General features: G+C 49.5%; 1 protein-coding gene across 1 annotated transcript; it reads right to left on the reverse strand.

Annotated features, from left to right (window-relative positions):
* Positions 1 to 9,666: 9,666 nt before the first annotated feature.
* LOC123346657 (tripartite motif-containing protein 10-like) lies at positions 9,667 to 12,123 on the reverse strand. The gene is made up of 3 exons (XM_044984134.1): positions 11,779 to 12,123; positions 9,852 to 9,874; positions 9,667 to 9,736 (listed from the first exon to the last, which is right to left on the reverse strand). The coding sequence occupies exons 1-3, from the start codon at positions 12,040 to 12,042 to the stop codon at positions 9,667 to 9,669; spliced, it is 357 nt and encodes a 118-aa protein (XP_044840069.1). The 5' UTR covers positions 12,043 to 12,123.
* Positions 12,124 to 15,647: the final 3,524 nt, after the last annotated feature.

A 15,647-nucleotide genomic window follows, 5' to 3' on the forward strand; every position in this document is an offset into this window, starting at 1 on the left:
GGCTTTGAAAACAGTCTTTATTATTGCAGAAAGTCAAAGATACCTTAGCCCAGGAAAGAAACAGGCACTGCAAATCAGCTTAGGAAATAAGATTCCTACTTACATTGTAGCCACTGCACTTCACTCATGTGCAAGGCACCAAACATTACTGTTGGTTTTCAGCCTCCAATTCCTCCCTCAAGGCATCCCTAATCCTTGCAGCCCTGTGCTGGGCCTCTCTAGTAGCCCTGCTCTCTGGCTGTGCAAATTCAGCCTCCAGACATTGAACCTTGGAGATCCATGCCTGACTGAATCTTTCACCCTTCCCTTCACAAATATTATGGAGGGTACAGCATGCGGATATAACCGCGGGGATGCTGCTTTCCCCCAAGTCCAACTTCCCATACAGAGATCGCCAGCGCCCCTTTAAACGGCCAAAAGCACACTCCACAGTCATTCGGCACCGGCTCAGCCTGTAGTTGAACCGTTCCTTGCTGCTGTCAAGGCTCCCTGTGTACGGTTTCATGAGCCACTGCATTAATGGGTAAGCGGGGTCTCCAAGGATCACAATGGGCATTTCGATGTCCCCTACTGGGATCTTCCAGTCTGGGAAAAAAATCCCGGGCTGCATCTTCCTGAACAGGTCACTGTTCCGAAAGATGTGTGTGTCATGCACCTTTCCGGGCCAGCCTGCGTTAATGTCAATGAAATGCCCATGGTGATTCACAAGCGCCTGGAGGACCATAGAGAAATACCCTTTCCGATTAACGTACTCAGATGCTAGGTGGGGTGGTGTCAGAATAGAAATATGCATCCCATCTATCGTCCCTCCACAGTTAGGGAAACCCATTTGTGCAAAGCCAGACACAATGTCCTGCACGTTCCCCAGAGTCACGGTTCTTCTTAGCAGGATGCGATTAATGGCCCTGCAAACTTACATCAACACGATTCCAATGGTCGACTTTCCCACTCCAAACTGGTTGACCAATCGGTAGCTGTCTGGAGTTTCCAGCTTCCAGATTGCAATAGCCACCCACTTCTCCTCTGGCAGGGCAGCTCTCAATCTCGTGTCTTTGCGCCGCAGGGTGGGGGCGAGCTCAGCACACAGTCTCATGAAAGGCTTTTCCAAAAGTTCTGCAGCCACTGATTGTCATCCCAGACTTTCATGACGATGTGATCCCACCACTCAGTGCTTGTTTCCCGAGCCCAAAAGCGGCGTTCCACGGTGCTGAGCATGTCTGTGAATGCCACAAGCAATTTCGTGTTGTACACATTACGCGACTCGCTATCATTGTCGGAACTCCTCATTGTCACTTTGGAGCTGAAGGAATAGCTCAACTGCCAAACGTGATGTGCTGGCGAGACTCGTCAGCATATTTCTCAGCAGTTTGGGCTCCATTTCCTGCAGACCGAAATGGAACACAGAATCGTACTGCACAGAAACCATTGAAAGATGCAAGATGGCGTCAAACGTTGAGGGAAACACAGGGTTTGCTGGGATGTGAAGCGACGCATCAAGGGGCATTGGGACAGGAAGCAGAATGACCCGCACCCTCCGCCCCCTTCCCACAACCCACGGCGCCAGAATGGGAAGAGGTGCTCTGTGGGATAGCTGCCCATAATGCACCACTCCCAACACCGCTGCAAATGCTGCAAATGTGGCCACACTGCAGCGCTTTCCCTACACAGCTGTATGAAGACAGCTTTAACTCCCAGCGCTGCACACCTGCAAGTGTAGCCAAATCCTGGGTGAAGGGCAGCAGCACGGCCCATGATCTCTGCTGCACTGTGCCCTGGCCCCCTCTCCTGACACCCTCCTCTTTTTCCCAGGTCCATCTCCCACACCCCTACAATAGGGCTTGTGAGTGGGTCCTCAGGGGGCAGCCTGCAGGTGTTCTCTGCACTGCTTGCACTGGAGGAATCCTCCCCTAGCTGCACCCAGGCCTTCTGGAGCCCTTTTATGCTGCTCTGGTCTTTTTACTGACCATAAAGGGGTTGAAGTGTGGGTGAAAAACTCACCCTCCATTTATTAAAATGTGCCCAGCTTTTATGGGTATGAAGATATAATTGAGCAAGTGACCTTGGTGTAAGCAGTGCTCCAGCCCACGGAGATCTGCCTGAGTCTGCAGGCAGTGCTGTTTGCTGCTCACACTCAGCACAGTGGGATTGGGAGGCTGACACTAAGGCCTGATCAATTACAATTTAATTATCACCATTTGCAATTATCTCACTACTGATCATTTTAGCAGAAACATCCAACTTCTGTGCTTCTCCCTCACAGCTGGATGAGGACAGGTACTGGGGAGGGTGGCAGTGGGGCAAGGGCAGCGGGCACTGAGGCAGCTACCTGTCATCAAAGGTTGCTGCGGTGAGGAACAGTGAATACAGGCTCCTCCCTGCACCACCCAAATACAATGTGAGCTCTGTGCCTGCTAAAATAGGGAGGGGAGAGGGGAGATACATTCTCCCTCCCTTCCTCCAAGTATGAAATGCCTCCTGGTCCTGGATACCAGAACAAACACAAACACACACACACACACACATGGAGCACATGGTCACTGAGGGTGAAATCCTGCCCCTTCCCTCTTTACATGGCTGTGGAAAGGCCAGGACATGGGAGTGGCGGGGATCCCATGTGAGGGATGCTGTTAAACACTGGACAAGTCTCAGTCCCCAACAATGACTCTGGCCCAACTGGTCTAGGGCTACTCAGGGTGCTGTGTCTGTAATTTCCAAGGGGTTTTAGGACAATTGGCCCCTTCCCCTTCAGAGCCCGTCTGTGTCAGCGCGAGCAGCCCTGAGCTCACTGCTTGGGCTCTGATGCTGATATGGCGACATTCCCCATCACTCGTTCAAACACCAGCACATTATTTGTAATTGTTCCATCCCACGTGTGTTTTACACTTTCTCCACAACACACGTGTAGACCCCTCTGGCCCCATCAGAACTGTCTCTGTGGCAATACCTTCCCCCCCACAAACCCTGCTGAAATGGGGGCTCTGCTCATTTCCCACCCATCTCCCCATTGCTCTGTGGTGCCCCCACTTCAGGCACTGCAGCACTCACTTCCCATGGGCCTCCAAGGGGGAAAAACGTCTGATTATATTCAGAATCAAATAGAAAAGTCCGTCCTTTACTCATTTTAAAATCAGTGGGGTCAGAACTGGGTTTACATGTTTATGGTGAAGCTTAAAGCAGCTCTGCAGTAGTTACAAAATATGGAAACAAATGGAGAGACACAGAAAGGTCTGTCTGTGGAGGTCCCTGCACCCCCATCCTAGGCCAACTAGGGGTGGTGCCTGTCCCCTGGGAAAATAATACCTGGGAACAATTCCCCCTAGGGCTTGGGTAGATGGGAGGTGCCACAGCTAAGAATGGGGTGGAGAGGCCTTTCTTTAGCTAGATGCTCAGGTCAGCATGGGCCAAGGAGGGGTGTATGGATGGGCCACTACAGGCATTGCCTCTAAGATCAGCTGTTTCCCCACGTGGCGCTCGTCCCCTTGGTGCGTCAGCCCTGGGTTACCAACACTGCAGGAAATGGAGGTCGTGTCATGTCTACCTGTCACTGCTGAGCACAGCCTGAGCGAGAGCATCTTGTGCCCAGTGTGAGCAGCGTCTCAGAGCAGCCGTGCAAATCCCGAGTGTGTTTGTGTTATTACAGCATCCTAGCCACAGCTCACCAGTGCAGCTGATGCAGAGAATTCTCTGAAAGGCCCCGGGAACAAGACAGTGACAGTTAATTGTTCTTGATTTTTTAGAGGTTGGAAATGAGCCCAACATAGCTCTCCCTGCACACATTCACAAATTTTCCATACAGCTCAAAACGAGTTAATCCCCAGCACCTACACATGGACTCAACCCACATAATGTATGTGTTGAAACCACAAACCAAACCAGTTCACACCTGGTGGTGACAGAGTGTGTAGCTGACAGTTCTAAAGGTACAGAATTTAGTTCCAACTTTCACAAGTACAAAGTTCAGCTCCTTTCTGCTTCTCTGAATTACCTGCTTCCAGCCCCACTGGGAAATCATTGTAACAGACATTTCCCCTTCCCAATTCTTCTGACACGTACAAATTTCTACATAAAGTTTACAGCACTGCAGGTGCTTTGCGCGTTTGCACATTTGGTGCCCATTAATTTAAATAAAAATTGAGTATTCAGACCCCATGGCAGCTTTGAAAACCCCAGCTCCCTATAAACGCACAGATCACTAAAGGCCAATTTCTGCCCTTTGTGAGCAGAGAAAAAAATCTACAGTTGAGCACTAATACTACTGTAACCCTTCTGCCAGGTGGAGCCAACAGCAACTAGGGCCGGGTTCAATATCTAGGGGTTCCTTTCCATCGATACAACACAGAACCAACTTGAGCCCCCAATCAGTAACCTGAGAAATTTACACACCACCCCTGGGCACCTCTAAGAGGCAATACTTCCTCATTCACAAACACAGAGTCTGAGTATAGAAAAGAAACGTTTAATAAAAGGAGGGAAGTAATTCGGTGTTAATTTGGGAAAACACCACAAACAGGGATCATAAACATAAACCATGAGCAAAAGACCCACCCCAAGTAGGTTGGGCAGTGTCCTTTTCCCCTCAGGTTCTTAAGTCCAGCAACCAAAAAGTCTCTTTCACATACCCGACCCTTCTCTGCACCCCACTCACAGTTGCTGTCCTTGGTCAGTGCCATATGCACTGACTTCTCTTTCCCCTTGGTGCTCGACCCCGCCTCTGCCCCCAGCCCCGCCCCCACTCCACCCCTTCCATGAGGCCCTGCCCCCATTACAACCCCTTCCCCAAAGTCCCTGCCCCTATTCCGACTCCTTATCCTAAATCCCCACCCTGGCCCTGCCTATTCCCCACCACCTCCCCTGAGCACACCACATTTCTGCTCCTCTTCCCCCCCGGAGTGTGCTTAAGCTGCCTGTAGACGAGCAGACTCACCCCTGCAGCACCTCCTGCTGGTCTCTCAGGGAATTAGCTCAATTTCCAGCCCAGAGCGCCCTCTGCAGACCAGTGATCCACTGCCTCTTGGCCCCCGTGTCCCTCCCAGGACCCCAGTGCCCCTTTATCTGGGGTGCTGCCCCCGGCAGGAACTCCCCCAGTCTTAGGATCTCCCCTCCCAGGGGAACCCCCAACCCACTATCCCCACCTCGCCTCAGTATCAGGCTACTGCCAGTCATCAGCTAGCCCCCATGCCCTGGGGCAGACTGCAGTATCAACCTACTCATCACTGGCAAGGTTGGGTTTGGACCTGCTGCCTTTGCCTATCCCTGGGCTGCCCCCTGCAACCCCCAGTACATGTTGGCCTTGTGCTAGGCCGCAGCCTGGGGCTTTCCAGGCAGGAGCTCCCCGGCTCCTCTGCCTTTCCCCAGCCCTGCCCCACTCAGGTACCCTGTCTCTAGCCCCCTGCAGCCAGGCCCTTCTCCCTCTACAGACAGAGAGAGACTTCCTGGGCTCCTGGCTCACTGCCTCTAATAGGGGCCAGCTGGGCCTGATTGGGGCATGGCCACAGCTGAGCCTGCCCTTCAGGGCACAGGGCTGGCTCTAGGCACCAGCCTACCAAGCACGTGCTTGGGGCGGCACCTTGGGAGGGGGCGGCAATCGGGGTTTGGTTTTGTTGTTTTTGGTTTGGACAGGCGGCGCTTGGGGGGCGGGAACTTGGGCGCTGCACCGCGGCGCTCGGGGAGGGGCGGGGACTTGGGCGCTGCACCGCGGCGCTCGGGGAGGGGCGGGGACTTGGGCGCTGCACCGCGGTGCTCGGGAAGGGGCGGGGACTTAGGCGATGCGGCGCTGGGGGGCGGGGACTTCGGCGGCATGACGCGGCGCTCGGGGAGGTGGGGACTTGGGCGGCACTCGGGGGGGCGGGGACTTGGGAGGCACGGCGCTTGGGTGGTGGGGACTTGGGAGGCGCGGCGCTCGGGGAGGGGACGGGGACTTGGGTGCTGCACCGCGGCGCTCAGGGAGGGGGCGGGGACTTGGGCGCTGCACCGCGGCGCTCGGGGAGGGGGAGGGGACTTGGGAGACATATGAATGTTTAGCATATCTGACACATAAATACCTTGCAATGCCTGCTCTCACTTTCAGGTGACATTGTAAATAACAAGCGGGCAGCATTATCTCCCATAAATGTAAACAAACTTGTTTGTCTTAGCAAAGAAGTAGGACTGAGTGGACTTGTAGGCTCTAAAGTTTTATATTGTTTTGTTTTTGAGCACAGTTATGTAACAAAAACAATCTACATTTGTAAATTGCACTTTCACGATAAAGAGATTGCTCTCTGGTACTTGCATGAGGTGAATTGAAAAATACTATTTCTTTTGCTTATGTTTACAGTGCAAAATATTTGTAATCAGAAATAATATAAAGTAAACACTGGACTCTTTGTATTCTGTGTTGTAATTGAAATCAATATATTTGAAAATGTAGAAAAAACATCCATAAATATTTAATACATTTCAATTGGTATTCTATTATTGTTTAACAATGTGATTAAAAGTACAATGATTTTTTGAATTGCAATTAATTTTTTTGAGTTAATCGCGTGAGTTAAGTGCCATTAATCGAAGCCCTAGTATTTTTAGTAAAAGTTAAGGACAGGTCACGCCAATAAACAAAAATCCATGCAAGCCCACAACTTGTCCGTGACTTTTACTGGGAGGAGGGGGACTAACACTGTGAGCACTGTCAGAGACTGGCTGCCGGCAGGGGCCGCTGCTGCTGCTCCGTGTCTCTGTGACAGAATTATATCCTTACATATGACATTTGCTGCGGGTGAGCACTCAATGTTTAGAGCAGGACACAAAAAGTTTAGTCATGGAAGAAAGAACAACTTTCTAAGTGCCCCACTGGATCTGCAGTTATATTTCATTTCAGAAGCATTCAGGAAGGATGAAATTCTCCTCTTCACATGGGGACCAGCACAAGGCCTAGCCACTTACATCCCATTTAGAGCCTAAAAATGGGACTTAAGCAGGATTTCAGTTGGGTCTAGGTCTCATGACGGCCTTCCAAATGGATGTACATTTCCCACGGAGCTTCTCCAGTCTACTTTGGGTTTATCTAGTTCATCACAGAAAATGTGGCCATGTGCCTGTCAGTTCTATAGGTCCCTGTTTAGAACCAGTGCTAAAACCAGCATAGCTAATTATTATACACAGACCATTTCTCTCAGTGTCAGAGAAGGCTGAGCAGAGGTGCCAGACTTTTTTTTTTCAAAAGAGCATTAAAATCAATTTTAGATTTTAAGAAATCAAACATTTAAAACCATGGAAATTAAAAGTTAAGATTCAGCTTTAACTAAAATCACCCAGAAGTTAAACTATTGCAAACCACATTTTGGGTCACCCAAACCAATGTAACTTGATCACAACAGTATTGAAAATGTCGCCCACATCTCTTTAGGATTAAACACACATCTCTGGTACTGAGCAGAATACTCTGACAGGAGACTGAACTCTTCTGGTGTTGGTGCCATAATCTGTTTTGGTACCGATCTGGCCCTCATTACCATCCCCTCTGGGCTCCTCACAATCTTTAGTGTATCTATCCGCACAACCCATCTGGGAGGTAGAGCCTGACTACTATCCCCATTGTACAGATGGGGACCACAGTCATGGAGGGACAGGTTTCCTCAAGGGATTGAGGCAGAGGTGAAAGTAAGCTGGTACGGGCCGGTACAGAGGACCGGTAAGAAAAGGAGACTGCCTGAGGGAGGGAGAAGCCTGCCCCCTGCATAAGAATAGTTTAAACTCAGCTGTTCCCTGAGTGGTTCAGCTCTCCGGCTTAGAAGTGGTTTCTGGCATCCTTGTTAATTTCACTCACAGTAGCTGGGGGGAGTGGGGAGGGTGTGTGTGACCATGGCAGAGGCAGTTCTTTTCTGCCCCCGGGATGAGGGGATCTCTTATACACAAAAAACACAATCAAAATCAGGAACCATTTCCAAGTTAAAATCTATCACATTCCCTCCCCAGCATAGGATCATGGTTGTGATGTCCAAACTGCTTACAAATCCTCTTTGAAATGTTACTGAACTGTGCAGGGAACAGCAGAGTTTAAACTGATCTTATGCAGGAGGCAGGCTTCTCCCTCCCTCAGCCAGTCTCCCTGCTCCCTGCTGCAAGCTAGAGGGAAGCCCCTGCAGCTGCTGCTCAGTGCCAGGCAGGGAGGAAGCACAGAGCCTAGTGTCCACAGCCTGGCTGGAGGAGGAGGGAAGACACAGAGAAAAATGTGACAGTGAGTTTTCACTTTTTCAGGCTTATTCCAATAGTAAAGTTTTATTACAGACAGTACTGGTAGTAGTAATAGGAGCTTTATTTTCTCTATCTATGTCATGCAGTGGGAGGAATCAATGAAGTACATAGGAGAGGTGGGTTGCTTGTGATTGGACCATATGGGTAAGAAATGTAAATTACTTTCACCCCTGCCCAAACCCCAAGGGTCCCAGCCACCTCTGCAGCTGGTAGCTCTGGGGGTGATTTAAAGGGCCCGGCTCCTAGCTTCAGCCGAATCCCTGAGCCCTTTAAATCCTGATTTAAAAGCCCGGGGATTTAAAGGCCCCACCTCTTCTGATAGAGGCCACGCCTCTTCCGGTTGAGCCCCTCCCCCTCTGCAGGACTCTGGAGTACCGGCAAGTCCTTTAAGTTACTTTCACCCCTGGATTGAGGCATCCAAAGATTCTGATAGGTGCCTAGAAGGATTTTCAAAAGCAACTAGGCACCTAACTCCTATTGAAATCAGTGGGAGTTCGACAAATGGGCATGTCCAAAAATCCCACTAGGTGCTAATCTGCATTTTTAGGCACCTACAGAGCTTTAATAATCAGTCCCTAAGGGACTCACCCAAGGTCCCACAGCACATCTTTGGCACAGCAGGCTAGTTCTGTAACCACTGGACCATCCTGCCTCTCTAATCTCATGATCTCAGCCTGAGCGTGTGCACATGATGGTATGTGACCAACCCCCACCTGTGCAGTCTGAACACAAACCTGGAGAGCCACTGAGACAGTCAGTAGAGTTTCCCCCGCCCCCCAATAGCTAGTTAAGCAGTTTATAATAGCTGGCAACCATTAGGGGAAATTGGACACCTCAGGGACACAGTAGCCTGAACTTTTGAACTGTCTTCCCTTATCAGTCTAGAGGCAGTTGAAGCTAGTCCTGAACTGGTTTTTGCTGAGCAGATTGCAGGAGTGCAGGGTTTGCTAACCACCAATCAAATGCTAACACGACCGAAGCCTGTATGTGAGTGTGTATAAAGATTCTTGTTTTTTGTATGGAGTTAGAGTTTTTGTATCTTAGTACAAAGCTCTCCTTTCTTCTGCAGAATAAAGCAACCTTTCCTTATCCCTGTCTGGCTGTCATTGGCGCTCAGCTAGGCAGACCCGACATTTCGGTAACACCACCATCACCTCCACCATTGGCGCTAATGCCCCAATTCCAGGAGATGTTCACATGTGTAAGTGTGTTCTTGAGACTGGCTGTGCATCCTGAAAGAGCACACGCAAACTGTGGAGGCAGCGAGTGGGGAATGGGGTGGCTGGAATGTTCTTAAATGTTCAAAAATGAGGTGATACAATTGGTTTTGTTCAAAATCTTGTGATTTTTTTTATCCAGTCTTGTCATGTATTGGGACCAGACTGATGAGTTGTGAGCGCTTGGGGTGGGCACTGCTGAATATGAGAGTGGTTTTCATTTACCTCTGAGCTCCTGCTGTTGAGTAGAAATGGCTTCCTGTTCCTGACCGTTCACATTTTCACTCCTAAAGAGAAGAGATTCTCTGTCATCTTTCAGCTCAGCTGTTCAGTGCAGTAATGCTGCAGTGCATCGAACAGGAACGCACGGGAAAATAACAAAGGCAAATGCATGTACAGTACCTGCTCGATGTGCTTGCCTCCCCCTGAAAGGAGAAACGAGGAAACTGTCAATAATATTCTATAATTTAATAAAACCAGGTGAAGAAACATCCAGGGACCATTCCCCATGGGTGTGCCACACACTTTCAGGCACAAAACCTTCTCCTGATCAGAGCAATCCCATTTCAGAAGGGTAAATTCCCAGCCATCCCTGCTTCCCTAGGTATTTATTAATTTCATTCATCTGAGCAAATAATGTAGCTACCTTATTCACCCCTCTATGGCTACAGTTTGCTAAACACACCGCCATGCACCTTTGTCAACCACAAAGGGTTACGCTTTTGTATGGAGCAGCATTAATTAGAATAAGTGATAGATTCACAGCTGATAAGGCCTGAAGGGGCCATTCTGAATATCTGGTCTGACCTCCTGTTTTTGAGCACAGGCTAAAGAACCTCCCCCAGAGATTCCTGCAGCATCAGCTTGTGGCTGAGAACGAGAGCAGGCCTCTGAGAGATGCCCAGTAATGATTTAAAGACAAAAGTCCTGGGGACCCACCACAACCCTTGGTAAGTTGTTCCAGTGGTAAATCCCCCTCATGGTAAAATATGGGCACCTTACTTCTAGCCTAAATCTGTCCAACTTTAACTTCCAGCCATTAGATCTCACTTCCTTTGTCTGCTGGATTAAAGAGCCCTCTCCCAGACCTGACTTCCCCCTGCAAGGCTAAAAAGATTAAAAGGCAGAAAAAACATCTTTTAGTAACTAAACCAAGGAGCTCTGACTCTGCTATTGGCATGGGGATGGAGCTTAGTGAAGAATGTATTTGACAATTAAGATTGGTCCGTGGAGCTCAGACAATTCCATGCGGCAAAAGGGGACAGAGACTATATTGAAGGAGGGATGCTCTCAGAGCAAGAGGGGCCATCAACCACCATATGCCAGAAGACAAGGCTGGAGATAGAGAAAGCAGGAGGGTCTCTGCCTTGCCTGAGATGCTCACAAGATCTCAGAGTCATACATCTACACTAGAAGGGCTGCGGCCGCTCAGCTCTCCCGATACAGCTGCGCTGCTGCAGCACATGTGGTGAAGATGCTCTATGCCGATGGGAGAAAGCTCTCCTGTTAGCATAAAAAACCCAACTTCGGGAGCTGCGGTACCTATGTTGGCATAACTTACTTTGCTCATGGGGGTGGAATATTCACACCCCTGAGCAACAGAAGTTTTGCCAACATAGGCTGTAGTGTAGCCATAGTGACAGAAGGGGTGACACCAGACACAGAGGATGGGGGCAGTTTGTCTCAGGACTGTTTGTTATTTTGTGTAGATCTGTAACTCTCTCTGTGCTTTCTTAAAAATACAAGTGCCAGTGGTTAGGAAATCCCTTTGTTAAGCCCGTGTTCCTGGCTCACCTGACACATTGTCCCTGCAGGGGTCAATTGAGAACTCAGCATACCCACAGTGAGCTAGAAATCTGCCGGAGCGTGTGTAACCAAGTGGGAGCTTGGCAGGGCTGTGGCTCTGGGTCTGGGGTTTCAGACAGCTAGGGTGCAGAGAACCACATCCCAAAGAAGGGGGGCAGACATGGGGTCTGCAACTGGGAGTGCAGTTGAGAGACCCAGAGCTGAAGTCTTAGAAGCATATGGGATTCTGTGATTAGGTCCGGTCACAACAGACTGGTAACTGTCTAGAGAGGGGATGACACAGGGCCCAAAAGGGATTTAATTAGCAAACAAAAACACTACTACCTGGGACTCATGGGCAGCCCTTCCTATGGGAATCCCAGTGTGAGAGCAGTGAGCCAGGGATTCTTTGCAATCCTCACAAAGGGCTTTGACATTCTCCCTACAGAACTATGTGAGCTCTTTGCCATGTTCCTCACAGACATTCCCTTCCCTTCCCCTTTGTCCTGGCTTTAACCCCAGTTGTTTGATGAATGCTGCCTACCTGCATGTTGGACCTGAAGGCTCTTTTCTGGAACGTTTCTCCACACTGAGGACAGGCGGCTGTCTCCACTCCCGCACAGCGCTGGGTGATGCAGACCCGGCAGAATTCATGCCCACACTGTATAGTCACTGGGTCTGTCAAATACTCCCGACAGATGTGACAAATGGTATCATCTAGCTTTCTACCAGCTAAAGATGTTGGAGTCGGAGGTTCCTGACCCTCAGCCTTACGTTTCCTCTTCCCTGGTGGACCAGGTGTCCCCATGGCTGCTGGAGTCTCAGTCTGTCTGTCTCTCCTTCCCCAGCAAGGTGTGTTCTACTGTCACTGCTGGGAGGTGCCTGCTGCTGACCTCTGCCCTGCTTGGTGGCAGGGGGAGGTGAAGAGAAGGGAGTGGCCTGGAGGGGAAGGAGGAGAAGGGAAACAGAAAAAAGGGGATGAGGAACTGACTGGGAGGGGAGGAGCAATGACAGTTAGAAAGGGTGGGAAAGCAGCTCTGCTGGACACCCCCTCGCCAGTGAGCAGGGGCAGGGAGGGGATTTAGCTCCGTTTTTGGCACTGGTGAGACAGACCCTGGAACACTGCGCCCGGTTCTAATGGCCACATTTTGAAAAAGATGTTCGAAATGAGAGCAGATGGTGCAAAAAAGAGCCACAAATGTGATTCGAGGGCTGGAGAAAATGCCCTCTAGGGGCAGAATGAAAGAGCTCGATCTGTTCAGTGTATCAAAAGGAAGAGCAAGAGGTGACTTGAGCATGGTATTTATGTGCTCCAGCTCCCTAATCATTTTTGTTGCCCTCTGCTGGACTCTTTCCAATTTACCCACATCCTTCTTTAGTGCGGGGCCCAAAACTGGACACAATGCTCCAGATGAGGCCTCACCAATGTCGAAGAGAGGGGAATGATCACGTCCCTCAATCTGCTGGCAATGCCCCTACTTATACATCCCAAAATGCCATTAGCCTTCCTGGCAACAAGGACACATTGTTGACTCATATCCAGATTCTAATCCACTGTCCTTTTCTGCAGAACTGCTGCCTAGCCATTCGGTCCCTAGTCTGTAGCAGTGCATGGGATTCTTCCATCCTAAGTGCAGGATTCTGCACTTGTCCTTGTTGAACCTCATCAGATTTCTTTTGGCCCAATCCTCTAATTTGTCTAGGTCCCTCTGTATTCTGTCCCTTCCCTCCAGAATATCTACCACTCCTTCCAGTTTAGTGTCAGCTCCAAACTTGCTGAGAGTGCAGTCCACGCCATCCTCCAGATCATTAATGAAGATATTGAACAAAACCAGCCCCCGGACCAACCCTTGGGGCACTCCCCTTGATACCGGCTGCCAACTAGACATGGAGCCGTTGATCACTACCAGTTGAGCCTGACGATCTAGCCAGATTTCTATCCACCTTATAGGCCATTCATCCAGCCCATACTTCTTTAACTTGCTGGCAAGAATACTGTGAGAGACCATATCAAAAGCTTTGCTAAAGTCAAGGAATAACATGTCCACTGCTTTCCCCTGATCCACAGAGCCAGTTATCTCGTCATAGAAGGCAATTAGGTAAGTCAGTCATGACTTGTCAATGGTGAATCCATGCTGACTGTTCCTGATCATTTTCCTCTCCTTTAAGTGCTTTAGAATTGATTCCTTGAGGACCTGCTCCATGATTTTTCCAGGACTGAGGTGAGGCTGACTGACCTGTAGTTCCCTGGAACTTCCTTCTTCTCTTTTTAAAAGAAGGGCACTACATTAGCCTTTTTCTAGTCATCTGGGACCTCCCCCAATCACCAAGAGTTTTCAAAGATAAGTTACCTCTGTGTCAGTTACCTCTGGCCTGTCTGAGACTCTCCGGGCCTTGGAGAATGAGCCAGTGCTCATTGCAGTCAATGGTCAGATTCCTATTGGCCATTGGACCTTGGCTTAGCGCACATCTCATCACCTGTGTGTTGCCCTGTGCATTGTTAAGGGCCTAGCAATCCCCTGGGTTATTGTTACAGGGGGCACTGAGCTGAGCTCACAGAGTTCTGTCTTGTCTATTAAATCTCCTCCGGGTTCCCACCATTCTGCCCCTGAGAATGAAAATGTCAGAAAGTAACAACAGCCCTGGGGCTGCTCTGAGTGACTCTGCAGAGACACCGCGAGTTCTATTGCTCCAGAGGCTGAAGTGCAAACCCAGCCCAAGCCAGGTGCCAGATAAGCCTCAGGCTGCAGCTTTCAGTTTGAATGTGGCAAACCCCAGGTAACTGAAGAGGAAGGAGCAGAGGGAAACTAGCAATGTGATTTTATCGGCTGTTCTTTCATGTGGCCACATTATTTTTTTCCAAGAAAATAGGCTCAGTCCAGTGAGGACGAGGGAGAAAAATAGCAATTCAAAATTAGGGGGAAAAGTTATCAAGACACCCTAGTTAATGTCTAGCTCTACCCACCATTCCCAGGGCATTTTAACCACACACTAACCCACAGAAAGCTTCCTACCAACACTACAAAAAGGACTCTGTATGGACTCCTTCTGAAGGTCAAAACAACAGACTGGACTTGTACACAGAGTGCTTCCGCCGACGTGCACGGGCTGAAATTGTGGAAAAGCAGCATCACGTGCCCCTTAACCTCAGCCATGCAGAACGCAAGGCCATCCACAGCCTCAGAAACAACTCTGACATTATAATAAAAAAGGCTGACAAAGGAGGTGCTGTAGTCATCGTGAATAGGTTGAAATATGAACATGAGGCTGCTAGACAACACTCCGACACCACATTCTACAGGCCATTACCCTCTGACCCTACTGAGAATTACCAAAAGTAACTACACCATGTGCTCAAGAAACTCCTTAAAGAAGCACAGGAACAAATCTACACTGACACACCAGGGGTATTCTATCTGCTTCCCAAGATCTATAAACCTGGGAAACCTGGACAACCCATCATCTCAGGCATTGGAACCCTGACAGCAGGATTGTCTGGCTATGTGGACTCTCTCCTCAGGCCCTACGCTACCAGCACTCCTAGCTATCTTTGAGACACCACTGACTTCCTGAGGAAACTACAATCCATTGGTAATCTTCCTGAAAACATCATCCTGGCCACTCTGGATGTAGAAGCTCTCTACACCAACATTCCACACAAAGATGGACTACAAGCCGTCAGGAACAGTATCCCCGATTATGTCACAGCACACCTGGTGGGTGAGCTTTGTGACTGTGTCCTCACCCACAACCATTTCAGATTTGGGGATGATTTATACCTTCAAGTCAGCGGCACCGTTATGGGTACCTGCAAGGCCCCACAGTGTGCCAACATTTTTATGGCTGACTTAGAACAACGCTTCCTCAGTTCTTGTCCCCTAGCGCCGCTCCTCTACTTGCGCTACACTGATGACATCTTCATCGTCTGGACCCACGGGAAGGAGGCCCTTGAAGAATTCCATTGGGATTTCAACAATTTCCACCCCACCATCAACCTCAGCCTGGACCAGTCCTCACAAGAGATCCACTTCCTAGACACTACAGTGCTCATAAGTGATGGTCAACATATACACCACCCTATACCGGAAACCTACTGACTGCTATACTTACCTACATGCCTCCAGCTTCCATCCAGACCACATCACACGATCCATTGTCTACAGCCAAGCTCTAAGATACAACCGCATTTGCTCCAATCCTTCAGACAGAGACACACCTACAGGATCTCTATCAAGCATTCTTAAAACTACAATACCCACCTGGTGAAGTGAAGAAACAGACTGTCAGAGCCAAAAGGGTACCCAGAAGTCACCTACTACAAGACAGGCCCAACAAAGAGAGTAACAGAATGTCACTAGCCATCACCTTCAGCCCCCAACAAAAACCTCTCCAGTGCATCATCAAGGATCTTCA

This window comes from Mauremys mutica, chromosome 12 (assembly GCF_020497125.1).
Source record: "Mauremys mutica isolate MM-2020 ecotype Southern chromosome 12, ASM2049712v1, whole genome shotgun sequence".
NCBI lineage: Eukaryota > Metazoa > Chordata > Testudines > Geoemydidae > Mauremys > Mauremys mutica.